The sequence below is a fragment of the Uloborus diversus genome, unplaced genomic scaffold, assembly GCF_026930045.1.
Source record: "Uloborus diversus isolate 005 unplaced genomic scaffold, Udiv.v.3.1 scaffold_11, whole genome shotgun sequence".
NCBI lineage: Eukaryota > Metazoa > Arthropoda > Arachnida > Araneae > Uloboridae > Uloborus > Uloborus diversus.
The window spans coordinates 1,326,870-1,340,160 of record NW_026557765.1 but is presented as its reverse complement, the minus strand read 5'-3'; the positions used below and the strand labels follow the sequence as shown (position 1 = coordinate 1,340,160).

Here is a 13,291-nt window from a genome sequence, read left to right as displayed (position 1 = left end):
GCTATTTAACATAATCCTCCGATAATAATTAGCGGAGATATCAATTAAAAATTATTAATTATGACTCTTAGATTTCAAAATAAAATCCATATTTTTCGAAGGCTTTTCTCCATTCAAATTATTATTCAGTGCTTCATCTCAACTTTCGGCAACAACGCTTTTATTAAAATGTATAGCGTGAAGAAAATCATTAAGATAAAAGATCTGTTGCCATTTTTTTTTCTCGAATATGATCAGGTAAAATTCTTGTTTTTGTTTTGAGGCCTTTCGTGTAATCAGGGGATTTAAAATGTTTACTTTTTTTTTGGGGGGGGGGGGGGTCCGCAATCTGCCGCAAAATTTCACTGACTTTTTTTTTTTTTGGTTCAAGCCTGAGTGTTGAACTTGCGTCACTTGACATAACTTTTATTTTCGAGGTGGACCGTGCAAAGCCGGGCGACGCAGCTAGTTGATTTCTTAATTCACTACAAAGTTTTGAGCTTAACATTTTGCTTTTACGTTCCTGAACGAAATGAAAATATTTTATTTTCTTTTTGTTGTTTCCATGGCAACTACTTTTGTTTCCCCTTATTTTATTTTTGAGAATGCAATAAATGAACAAGGAACTAGTGACATTACGAAACGCGTGCATAAAAATCTCATCGTTATTTTCCCTTCTCCCCTGCTAGATTCATTCAGATGGAATCGTCTTTATTTGGCAGATTGCCAAATTACATACAATCCGTGGTCAAACAGTAGCACTATATTCCACCCCCCCCCCAAAAAACTTATTAAAAAAATAGGCCTTAGCATGGCTTAATATAAGTCGTAGTAGAGATTGATCATCATATGAAAGAACAAACATCTTGCTACAGAAATCGGTAGGGGACAGTAGTGTTTAATTTTAACACAAATAGAGCTTTATGGCTTTCCCCTGTAGCTTCTTGAAACTGAAGGTCATTTTAAGGGGAGGTCATGAATTCCTTAGATCTGTGCTTGGAGACATGCTTTTATTAATGATTTTGTTTCATTTTGAATTTTATCAAAGATGAATAAAGGTATTGAAGTGGAAGAAACCAGGGGTCTGTCCAGGGTTTTTCACAGGGTCCGTTTTTTGTGAAAAATCAAATATTTTTGTGAAAAACGAAATTTTTTTGTGAAAAATCAAAAAAAAAAAAAAAATTATGAAAGATGGTTTTTTTTTTTTTTTTTTGTAAAATAAAATTATTTTGTAAAAACGAAAAATTTAAATTTATAAACATTAATAAATGCGTTTGGAAGAGGGGGAGGCTCATGGAGCAAACTACGGCATTGAAATAATTTGTTGGAAGTTTTGCAGTATTTTTTGTCTTTTCTAGGGCATTTTCGAAGGTTATCATAGCAATAGGGAGGTATCATTCTCCAGCGGATGGTCAACCTAGATGTATCAGTATCTATATACCGTACGTTCCACATCTTGTTAAATTGTACTAGAAATTTTTTTTGAAGATTTTGTATAAAGAGTAAAATCATAAAATAATTGAAAAAAAAAAAAAAAAATCAGGCAGTTGTTCAGTATTTAGCTTTTTGGCACATGAAATTTTTACAGAGCACGAAATTTCGTTTTAAATTTGTAATTTTAACAAAAATAAGTATAAATTTTATTTGTTTACCTCTGAATAAAGCGTAGTAAGCATTTAAAAAAAATGCAAAAAATTCCATTCCTATAGCGGATGCAAAAAGATTGAAATTTTTGAAGTGAAGGCATCAAAAGTATAAGAACGGAATATAAAAGAATTTATATTAGTAAAATCTTTTCAAATTGCATATTAAAGGTTAATGATAAACATATTGATAATGTCTATCGACATAGTTGAAGCAAAAATAAAATTTAACCATCGAACCGTCTTGACACTTTTAATAGAACACGAAATTCTGCTTAAACTAATGATTTCACTAAAAATAATGAGAATTTTTATTTATTTGCCTCGTAACAAAGCTTAGTTAGCATGAAAAATGAGTAAGATTTGATTGTCATACCGGATGCAAAGAGATCGCGTTTTTCAAAATGAAGGCATCAAGAGTGAAAAACAGCAAATAAAAGAGTTTATTTAAGTAAAACAATTTTAGAATTGCATATTAAAAGGTTTACATGATGAATATTATTGATAACCACCGACATTTTCGCCGAAAATTCGTAGTTAGAAAAGAAAAAGAAAAAGGAGGTGGGGTAATGTAAAACAATGGACAATACCAGATTCCCGATACGGACATAGGAAAAAAATACAGGAATTCCGGTTTATAACCGATACACGAGCACCCCTGTTAGCATAAAAATTCAAAACTAATATAATTTCTTCTTAAGATAACGTTAAAACATCACACCATAAAGGCACAAAAATTGCCAAGCTGGAAAATGTTAGGAATATTTTCCAAGTCCCTGTGAAAGGTTTACTAGACGTTTATTTCTTTAGCGTTAATGTTAATTTTATAGCTGGTAACCATATCTGAAGCGATCACATTTCTTCCCCAAACTATAGCTATTCTATTTGTTAGCAGTACCAAGTTCAATTCGCTGATATGTGTTATTATTGTTTAGATTGAGAGCAGAGGGAGAAAGGTGCTGAGGCAGCAATATCAATATGCAGAGGCCATAACATTTTCAGAAAAATCTATAACAACAACATCGTTGCAGGCTATTTTTATTCTGCTGTGATAAAAGAAACAGTAAGCATCACAGAAATATGCAGACATTTCTTTTGAAAAATTAGCCGTTATTTTGATTTTAAATTTGCTTTTACAGTAAATGATTTGTGAAAGATCCTTTTTTGTTGATTAGAATTTTGTGAAGGGTCCGTTTTGGTTGATCGGAATTTTGTGAAGGGTCCGTTTTGGTTGATCGGAATTTTGTGAAGGGTCCATTTTTAGTAATCGTATTTTTGTGAAGGGTCCGTTTTGAGTGATCGTATTTTTGTGAAGGGTCCGTTAACGGACCCAAATTTCCCCTGGCCAGACCCCTGTAAGCATATTTCTTAAATTTGAATAAATGTATTTCTTGAACATGAATAAATATGTTTTTTTTTTGAGCGGGAGGAAATATTAATATGTATAAAAATAGGACATGAACGGAAAGTAAGCCCTAGCGTATCTTTGCAACATAATTTAATAAGACTGGGTCTTATTTGCTGGGAAGCACGGACTCAACCTGTATGCAACTATAAGTTATCTAATATCCAAAACTAATCTAAAGCATTCTAGATTGAACAAGAGTTTTTTTCTTTTTTAAGTTTTAGATTAAATGTTTTTTTTATTATTATTATTAGTATATGACACTTTAAAAGAAATGCATCTTTTGAATATTCCAAGGTATTTTTGCTTGAATTTTTAATTTGAAAGGTTTTTGATTTTTTTTTAATTGAAAGGTTAAGTTGTTTATCACCAAATGCTACACATAATTAGTCATGTCATATTTTTTTTTCCTTAAAACAAATCTGTCACAAGAGGGTCATAACTCAAAGAATGAAAAATGGCAATAAATTCAGAATTATTGTCCAGAATGTTTTGCCAAATTGATCTGTGTACTCAAAACAAACCTGTATCTCTATTACTTTTAAAAAAAATTGAAATAATTCTAGTAATACCTGCAATAGAGATAATTCTAAGATAATTGCACAAAATAATAAATATAGTTTTACGTAATAATACCCATACTACATTACATAATCCACAATGCTATTCAACCCGAGAGAAATGAGAATTTGATGGAAAATGAATCGATCTAAAGCTGTGATCTTCTTACATTGGGAGTGATATATTAACAGATACATATATTTAATACCCTCTTTGGCTATACCACAGACATATTTCAAGCATGGAAAAAATTATAAAAGTCTTGAAAGGACAGAAATAACAATTCTTGCTTTAAATTTTGCTGATTTATATTAGTTCGAGCATAACCATTAAGAGAATATATATGTACAAAACAGTAAAAACTAAAAAAAAAAATATCATAAGGATAATTTTCCGAGACATGCATTTTTCTTAAGGTTTACACATTAATAAAAAATTGATTTGTATTTACTAAAAAAAAAAAGCAACAATAAACTCAAACTGAAAAACTGCTAAAGTGAAAACCAATATCATATCCATGTTATACCAAAAAAAAAAAAAAAAACCATGTGTAAGGATTTACACCACTTTAAAACACTTAAAAAACCATTGATCACATCAACTATCAAAAGATTTATCCCTACACATGATTTAACTTGCCAAATGTGAAAGTCTTACTTGTAATTGGGTAAATACTTGTGCTCTTCTGCATTCTTCAATGCATGGGAAAAGCTTTGTCAAAGTTATTTCATCCATGCCAATCAGTTGAACAATGACCTGATCACTCTCAAACCCCATGGCTTTAAATACAATAACTATAGGTATATCCTGTAATAAAAAAAACTTATAAATTTAAAAAAAAAAAAAATTAAACAATAATAAAACATTTCTACAGCAGAGCCTTGCCAAGGAATTCAAAAAGTAGCATTATTATCATTATTATTTTTACATTAACTAACTCATACTAACTGAAAAGCGATACAGTCGTACCTCGTATAACACAGTACTTGTACAACATGGTTTCGATATTACGCGGTACCAAAATTTGCGATTATTATAACACTGTTTCGATATTACATGGTACAAAACTTGAATTTAATGCTTCACGGCTTTGATACAACACGAATGTTGTATTTAAAAAAGATGGAATTTCATTTTTGTTTAATGCTTTCTGTTAATGTTTGATAACTCTAATTAGGTTTTTACTTTGTTTCGATATAACACGGTACACATCCCTTGATTTACATTATTTCTAAGTCTCGTATAACATGGTTTCGATACGACACAATATATATTAACCTGATTTTTACTATGTACATGGTTAATTAGTGTAAAAAATAAGTCAAAAAGTTGTTTTCAAAAAGTCTCGTATAATACGGTTTCGATACTACACGGAACAAATTAACTGTGTTATAATGAGGGATGCCTGTATATTACAGGTTTTTCAAACCAGAATACGATATACACAAAAGATTAAGTATTTTCAGCTGATGATTAACACTAGAATTACGACGATCTTCGTATACTTAGAGATATGGTAGGGGTCCTTTTGACCCTCTCAGAAGAAAACTGCATAATTCCCTGCCTAATGTGATTGATATACAAGTATTAGTCAGAATTAGTTAAAAATAAACATACTGTTACGGATCCGGTGCGACTTCCAACTTTCTTTAAATGACGACACAGTTCTTGAGAAAACACATTAGATTTATTTACACTATATACAGGAAAGATCGTTAACAACTGCTAAATTAATCATCAGCAATTAAGCAAATATCAATCAACACCGTAAACTCAACGGTCACACACGTATTTACATCCAAATACGCAAAACAACACAGCGAAATGTCTCGCAATAAACAGAGCTGAGCTCAGTACAACTTCTCAATCGAGACTCAAGCTCGCCGTCGGCCGTGGCTATTTATAAATCTCGAAAGAGACCTCTCAAATATTCCACAAGATTCCCGAAGTTTCCATCTATTTTCCTTTTATTCATTCACAAACCTTATCAATGAAAAAATAGGGGGACCGTATACTTCAGTCGAATGTACAAGGCTGTATATTCATTACAAGAAACTATTTACAGGTTACGTTGCTACAATAATTTTAGATGAAACTTAATTTAATAAACACCAAATTTAGCTAGACTACGACAAATTAATCATAAAAATAATTACTATTTACAGAATTTGTAACAATATTTATATTAAATGCAGTTCATTTAAAGAATATAGAAATTTTAATTATATGTAATGAAGTATTTAAAAATAGTTTAAAATGCTCTTAAAAGAACCAGCGCTGTTTCAGTTGCATTTCAGAAACTAGGGGCTAATGCTCCCTTTTGGGTATAAAATTATTATGAATGCTTCAAATTCTTGCAGTAATATGTTCCAAGGTGCATTTTTGAGTCTCTGCTCTGTTTCAGCATCACTAAATATATTTGGATTTCTTTTTTTCTTAAATGGGCCAAAATGATACCTTCCCACACTTCTAGGTATAACCCTATAGTTCGGGTTAAAAAAAAACATATACAATTTTTTTAAACCTTTATATTATTACACAGCATGATGATTTAGGAAAAGTCAAGGAAGAATTAAGCTTTTTATGAAAATATTGAAGAGAAGTTAGCAAAACAAGTGTGCTTGGGGTCAACATGACCCCTTCCGTAATTCTACGGTTAAGTTTTGAAAGATTTGTGTGCAATTCACAGCATTTTGCAATAAGAATAAAAGAATTGATCTTGGTTTTTATACATGGGGTTTATGTCTTCATTAAAACTTTACAACAAATGGACAAATAAAATCTTTTCAAATATCTTCCTAACAATGGCATATGAAAGAGGCCTGATGATCTGAACATATGTGACAGTGTAACACCAGTACTCATCAAACAGTTACAGGACACAACTACAGGATCAATGGCGAGACTGATATGCATTTAAACTACTTGTGGAAAAAGTGTTAAAAACAAAAGGACTTTACAACTCTAAACTCCTACTTCAAAAAAAAAAAATAATAATAATAATAATAAAATAAAATAAAATAAAATAAATAAATAAATAAAAAATTATAATATTGTATATTTATGATTTTATAATGATTATTAACAATGTGAAAAGTTTTTGTTGCCAATGAAAAGAGTGCTTCAATGAAGCTCCTTTTATTGTGCATAATGCAACAATCCTCAATTCCTGTTCAGGGGTAGATACAGAGTGACAAGAAATAACTTGGACACACATGATGATACATTATAATTTCAATGCTAATGAAAATATTACGACCAAACTTCAAAATGAATATAAATACATTTCATTTAATATATTTACAAATTTTCAAAGTGGCTACCTTTAGCCTTAATACAGAGATTTAAACGTGTCACAAAATTTTCGGTTATGGGCCCGTAACTCATTTACTGATATTCTATGAAATTCCTTGCGTAAGGTTTTCTTTAGGTATTCCAAAGTTTTATGAGGTTTAGCACACACCCTTGCATTCTTGAACGGCGTCAACGACCCCAATCTGCAATGGTTTGGGGTAGGATATATGCTAGCTTGAAAATATGTATATTTTTTTTTTATCAAGGGATAAAGATCAATCAAGAAACATATAGCAAACTCATTTTCCAAGACATTGTCTTACCTTGGTCGCAAAAGTGCTTTGGAAACAAGAGTACCTCCCTACAGTATTCCTCAAGTGCACATAGAGCACTCAAAGTTGCACTCAAGACTGGTGAAAGACGCACTTTCCGAACTTCATTGGAGTTCAAGAATGGTCACCACAGATTTGAACCCAATGGATTATTCTATTTTGGTCCATCGTAGAGACAAGGGTGTGTGCTAAACCTCATAAAACTTTGGCATCCCTAAAGAAATGCTTAAGTAAGGCATGGGATAAAATATCAGTAAGTGAGTTGCAGCCCATAGCCAAAAATGTTGTGACACGTTAAAAGCTCTGTATTAAGGCTAAAGGTAGCCACTTTGAAAAATTGTAAATATATTAGATGAAACAATGTATTAATATTAATTTTGAAGCTTGGTCGTAACATTTTCATTAGCATTAAAATCATAATGTATCGTGTGTCTCCAAGTTATTTCTTTCACCCTGACCCTCTAAAATTTTGCTAAAAGAGAGGTTGACAGGTTTTTTTTTCACAATTACTCATCAATATATAAATCGTTTGGGCCAAGTACATTGTTTGACAGAAGCAAAATTTCATCATAATCAGGTTTGACTAAGTATACAAATAAATTAATTTTAGGTATATTTTCAGATCAACAAAATTATAGAATCAAGTTAAATAGTGAACATAAGAAAAAAAAAGCTTGTATAGAAATGTTTTTGTTTTGTATTTATAACTCTTAAAAATACTATTCCTAATATTTTTTTTTTTTTTTTTTGGTATATGCAAAATTTTTCAAAAAAGGATTTGACAGGTGTTTTCACAATTACACACATCTCTATATAAATTGTTTGGGACAAGTATATTGTTTGACAGAAGAATAATTCCCCATAATCAGACTTGACTAAGTATACAAATTAATAAATTATAAGTATATTTCCAGATCAACAGTGTTATAGAACCAAGCTAAATAGCGAACAGGCAAAAAAGTGCTTGTTTAGAAACTTTTTTGTTTTGTATTTATAACTTTTAAAAATACTATTACAATATTCTGCAGCAACAATCAATGACCATCCCAGCCCCCTCGGGGAAAAAAGAAAAAAAAAGATAATACCAACATCACATTAGTTCTCCAAAGATACATTAACTAATTAGGTTTCACTCGAGTTCAAATTGATAAAATATAATTTGAGGCTCACACTGCATCAATGGTTTACAACACCAAAAAATACAAGTTTTGCAAGTTTATGCATCACAACACTGTTTTTCTTTTCTACCACATTTAAATTCCTATTTTTCTTATGTTTTGACAAATCTAATTCATATCTAACGTGTCTTGTAAGTCGGCCAATAATTGCCTTGTAAACACGGAAGTAATTTCAGATTAAAAAGTCAATTTCATTTTATTATTGTGAGAGCAAGAATTTAAAAACCAAATTAGAATATCATTGAATGCAAATAAATATTAGGGTCAGTCAACAAATATCTAAGCAGAGGCTATAAAACAGATTTTATTCGACATAGTTCAAAAAAATTGACCGAAATTGATTAAACACTTATCCCTCTGGGAAATTAGTAGCATAATTCTGTGCTCATAAAAGTTTTTTGGCTGCTGCTGAAACCAATTACGCATGCACTCTTTTAGTTCATCTTCCGACTGAAATCGTTGTCCCCGAAGTGCCTTCTTGAGTTCCTCAAAGATGTGGGATCATACGGGGATAGATCTGGACTATAGGGTTCTAGACCCTAGTTATATAGGTCATAGTTATATAGGTTCAAGACTTCCAACTTAAATTTCTCCAAAAGTTCTTTTTTTGCATTGTCTCTGTATGGTTTTGGTAAACTTTCACGTGCTGTCATCCTGTTGCATGATAACGCTAGACCACAGACAGCCAATGCAGCTGAAGAACGTTTGCAGAAATTTAAGTGGGAAGTCTTGAACCACCTCCCTTACAGTTCAGAACTATCCCCATACGATTCCACATCATTGAGGAAATCAAGAAGGCACTCCAGGAACAACGATTTCATTCAGACAATGAAGTAAAGGAGTGTGTGTGTAATTGGTTCTAGCAGCAGCCAAAATACTTTTATGAGCACAAAATTATGCGACTAATTTTCCAGAGGGCCAAGTGTTTAAACAAGTTTGGTCAGTATTTTTGAAGAATGTCGAATCAAGTCTATTTTATAGCCTCTGCCACATTAGTTATTGACTGACCCTCATACTTACATCAGCAAAGCTATTGTGCTTCATGTAAAACTTTCCCTTCTTTGTAATTATATTGGTTCTTGTTTTCTTCTCATGTGTAGAACTTAAAGAGAAAAACAATATAAAATGAGGGAGCATGTTCTATGCAACAGAGCACAGTTCATAAGAAATGAATAAATTTAAAGCAGGGGAGCGATGACGATGTGACCAAAAAAACAATAACTTTTTTAATGCAAAAAAAGGTATAGGAAACATTAGCTATCCCAATGAAAATATTTTCTGCTACGTGCGTAGCAGAAAAATGGGGGGGGGGGGGGCATCACGTTAAAAACATTTAATAAAAAAATAAATGAGAAGAAATTTCTAAAGTATCTTATGATGGCTTACAATGAAGTCACTTGATGACTATTCTAACATATTATAAATTATGCTGGTGTACTTATTGTACAATTAGAGGTAAAATATATTTAATTTTGAAAACTCGAGAAATTTTCATTTTTAAAGCAATTTCACTAGCAAAAAGTTTTGACTCAACTAACATTTACTTAATTGTCATATGGGTTAATGTTAAGTATTTGGGCATAAATGAAATATATTTAAGGGTTGTCTCAAGCAACTGCCTCATGGTGGATCAATGATAACAAAAAATGTAAACTAGAAATTCCAGCAATGAAACAAACGACAATTTTTTTTTAATACTCAACAATTAATGTTTTCAACATCACAAAAGAGAGTTGAAACAAAAAGTTGAATAGTTCTAGGCAAGAAAACCAATACATATTTTTGCTTTACTTATAATTGCCTATTCTAAAACAATAAAAATCTAATAGAGCAATGGGAATAATAAGTTGGAGATTTAGGGAAAAAAAACTACTCCAATAATAAAAGGAACAAAATTAGCTACAAACCTAGTAACTTGGCAGGCTATTAGACCATTCCTATCTTTTTCAACAATCATTCTATTTTTGGACAGCTGCTCTTGCATGAGAATCACCTTTTCTGTTCCATTTATGATGAAGTAACCGCCCGGATCCAGGGGACATTCGTTCAGATTATACAGCTCAAATTGTGTTTTATCACGCAAACGACAGTTGGAACTGCGTAGCATGATCGGCATCCTACAATTCAGAATCATTGTTCACATTCGCGAAAGGACAAGACTTTTGCAATCGTTGGTCATAGAAATATACGCAGGTTTGTGGGCCAGTCGCAATGCATTTTTGGGGCCCTCTAAATAAAACTACGAGACAAATAAAACTACGAAAAATATCATTCATGTGCTTTTTGGGATCCCCCTCGGGCCCTCTGCAATTGCAACATTTGTGGCACGTTAAATAAGAAATAACGTCAAAAAGCACAAATTGCAGATTACTGCAGACACGTGTCAAAGAAATCCTACAAAAGTCTTCTGCTGGATATCTTTCATCCATAGGCTCATTTCTTTTGCAGTGAAAAATATGTTTCTTGTAACGCCAAAACAGCTGTCTGCAGTTATCTGCGATTCATGCTTTTTGATGCTGTTATTTCTTATTTTATTTTTGAGCACAAAGGAATTTTTTCATCTTATTTGTGGCATGGTTTATCTACAAATAACACATATAGTTTAAATTTGTTTTTTTCGAAAACTTTCCCAAGTTGAAAATTTTCAATTTCTCAGTATTTGAACCACAAATTCTAAGTTGTAACCAATCCCCATTTACATTGAACTTTTTTTTTTTTCAAATCAAATAATATATTCTCTCAAAAGTGTTTCTCAAAATTTTAAAATATCGAGCAAAAACACTAAAATATTGAAATTTTAGTTGCAGTATAAAAGTCATATTTTTGTGTAAAAAAATGCCAACTGTGATGAAATTTGATGTTTAAACCTCAAAAGGTCAGTTAAGTATTCTTGAAGAGGGAAAAATGCCACCTCTGGTGCTTGAAATGGCTGTAAATGTCGTACAATAAGCAAATCTTAATATATAAAAATCAATGTCCTGAGATAACATATATATATATATATATATATATATATATATATATCAACGCGCAGCCAATTCCACTGAAGCCTCAGACCTGAAATTTGGCAGGCATGTCCACATGATTACGAAAGTATCCACTAAGAAAGGATTTTTCGAAATATCAATTAGTTCAGGAGAAATTAATTAAAACCCCTTAATTTCTGTGAAATTAAAACCTATCATTGAAATTTAAATCCCTTATTTTCTCAGAGGCTTTCCTCCATTCAAATCATTATTCAGTACTTCATCTCAACTTTTGGTCGATAGCGAATTTTAAATTTGTTATTGTATTTGTTTCTCACGTGATTCTTCGAGGCTTTTCTCAAGTCAAATAATAATCTTTCTGTCTTTTGCTTTCATTTTTTCAAAACTAGAAACGAAGTTTTTAAGAACATCATCACAGGCGGACTATCCTTTTGAATTTAAAAGAGTGCAGTTTCCTGTAAAAGTTTGCTTTGCAATAACCGTTAATAAGTCACAAGGACAAACATTAAAAGTAGCAGGGATCAATTTAAGAGAAGACTTTTTTTTTCAAACGGCCAATTTTATGTATCTTGCTCCAAAGTCAGTTCATCAAGCAGCTTAATAATTTTAGCACCAGAAAAAAAATAAAATAAAAATGTTGTATGCAAAGAAGTTCTTGCTTAAACATAGGTATAACAATAAAATGTGGATGGCTTGTGTTTGCAAAGATAATCAATACTTTAAAAGAATCGTTAATAACAGTGAAAGATCGTTTAAGGACAAGGGCATATATGTAAGGAGTCCAGGGGCCCCGGGATCCTCCCAAAATTAGAAAAAAATATAGGTAATAAGTAATTATTATAGGGGATTTTCGAAAACTGTTAACCCTTGCTAATTCCATTACCCGAGCAATGCCGGGAATGTTAGTTTTTCATATTTGATTAGAAATGTAATCAGGGTCAAAAGTCAGTTTAGTCAGTTTAGTCTTTAGTTTAATGACACATGACTTAACAGAACTTTTGAGGTTTGAACATCAACTTTCCTCACAGTTGACATCTTCAAAAGCAAAAGTATGACTGTTTTGCTGCAACCAAAATTAGTGGCAATTGTTAGTGCTCTTGCTCAATATTTTAGGTCATACTTCTCACAGAAGATATTATTTGATTAGAAAAAAATATATATATCTATAATGTTCAAGAGAGTTAGCCACTCTTGACAGGGTATATTATACATAAACATATATATGTATTGTTCTAAAAAAAGTGCAAAACGAGGCACTCTAATGAACATTCCGAGCCCTAGAAAGGACATTTGCCAAAAATATAATTAGAATTATAGGGATTTCTTGAAGAAAATATAGGAACTTTTCCAATAAAATATTAAAACATACCCCTAATTTTATACTTTGATCTTCAGTTATTATGAATTATAACTCAATTACATGAATAGTAAAAATTAATCATTAGGTTTTTTAATCAAATAAGTTAACATATATTTGAAACAATATTTTAAATTGCGGAAATGCATAGAAAATGAAGTACTGGGCCCTATTGTGCAGTTTACAAAAAATAATATTAGAAACTAACACCCGTCTTCTGATAGAATTACTGTAAAAAACTAAGGAGTAAAAGTTTATAATGTTCTTTATTCAGTAAACTCCGGATTATCGGCGGGTCTTTTTACAATTTTTTTTAACGGTTATTAAATAATTTGTTTTACTTATGATTGTGCTACTGTTCGTTTTTAGATTTTACAAGTTTATATTTTTTATATTCAATGTTAGTAGATGCAATGTAGCAATGCTACAATTTAAATGTATGTATGAGTGTTATTCATATTTTTTTAGCTATTGTACACAGCAGTATCATTTTTTACCTGTTATTAGGATTATCTGCAGTTACCGTGCCACCCTATTCCGGGGATAATCGGGAGT

At 31.3% G+C, this 13,291-nt stretch overlaps 1 protein-coding gene across 1 annotated transcript in view; it reads right to left on the bottom strand.

Annotated features, from left to right (window-relative positions):
• LOC129232122 (DNA-directed RNA polymerase III subunit RPC2-like) overlaps positions 1-13,291 on the bottom strand; it is a 92,986-nt gene that overhangs the window by 54,540 nt on the left and 25,155 nt on the right. The window contains exons 7-9 of the mRNA XM_054866361.1: positions 10,300-10,509; positions 9,413-9,494; positions 4,246-4,395 (exon numbers count right to left, since the gene is read on the bottom strand). Coding sequence (XP_054722336.1) covers positions 4,246-4,395; positions 9,413-9,494; positions 10,300-10,509 — 442 coding nt within the window. The remainder of the gene's footprint in view (positions 1-4,245; positions 4,396-9,412; positions 9,495-10,299; positions 10,510-13,291) is intronic.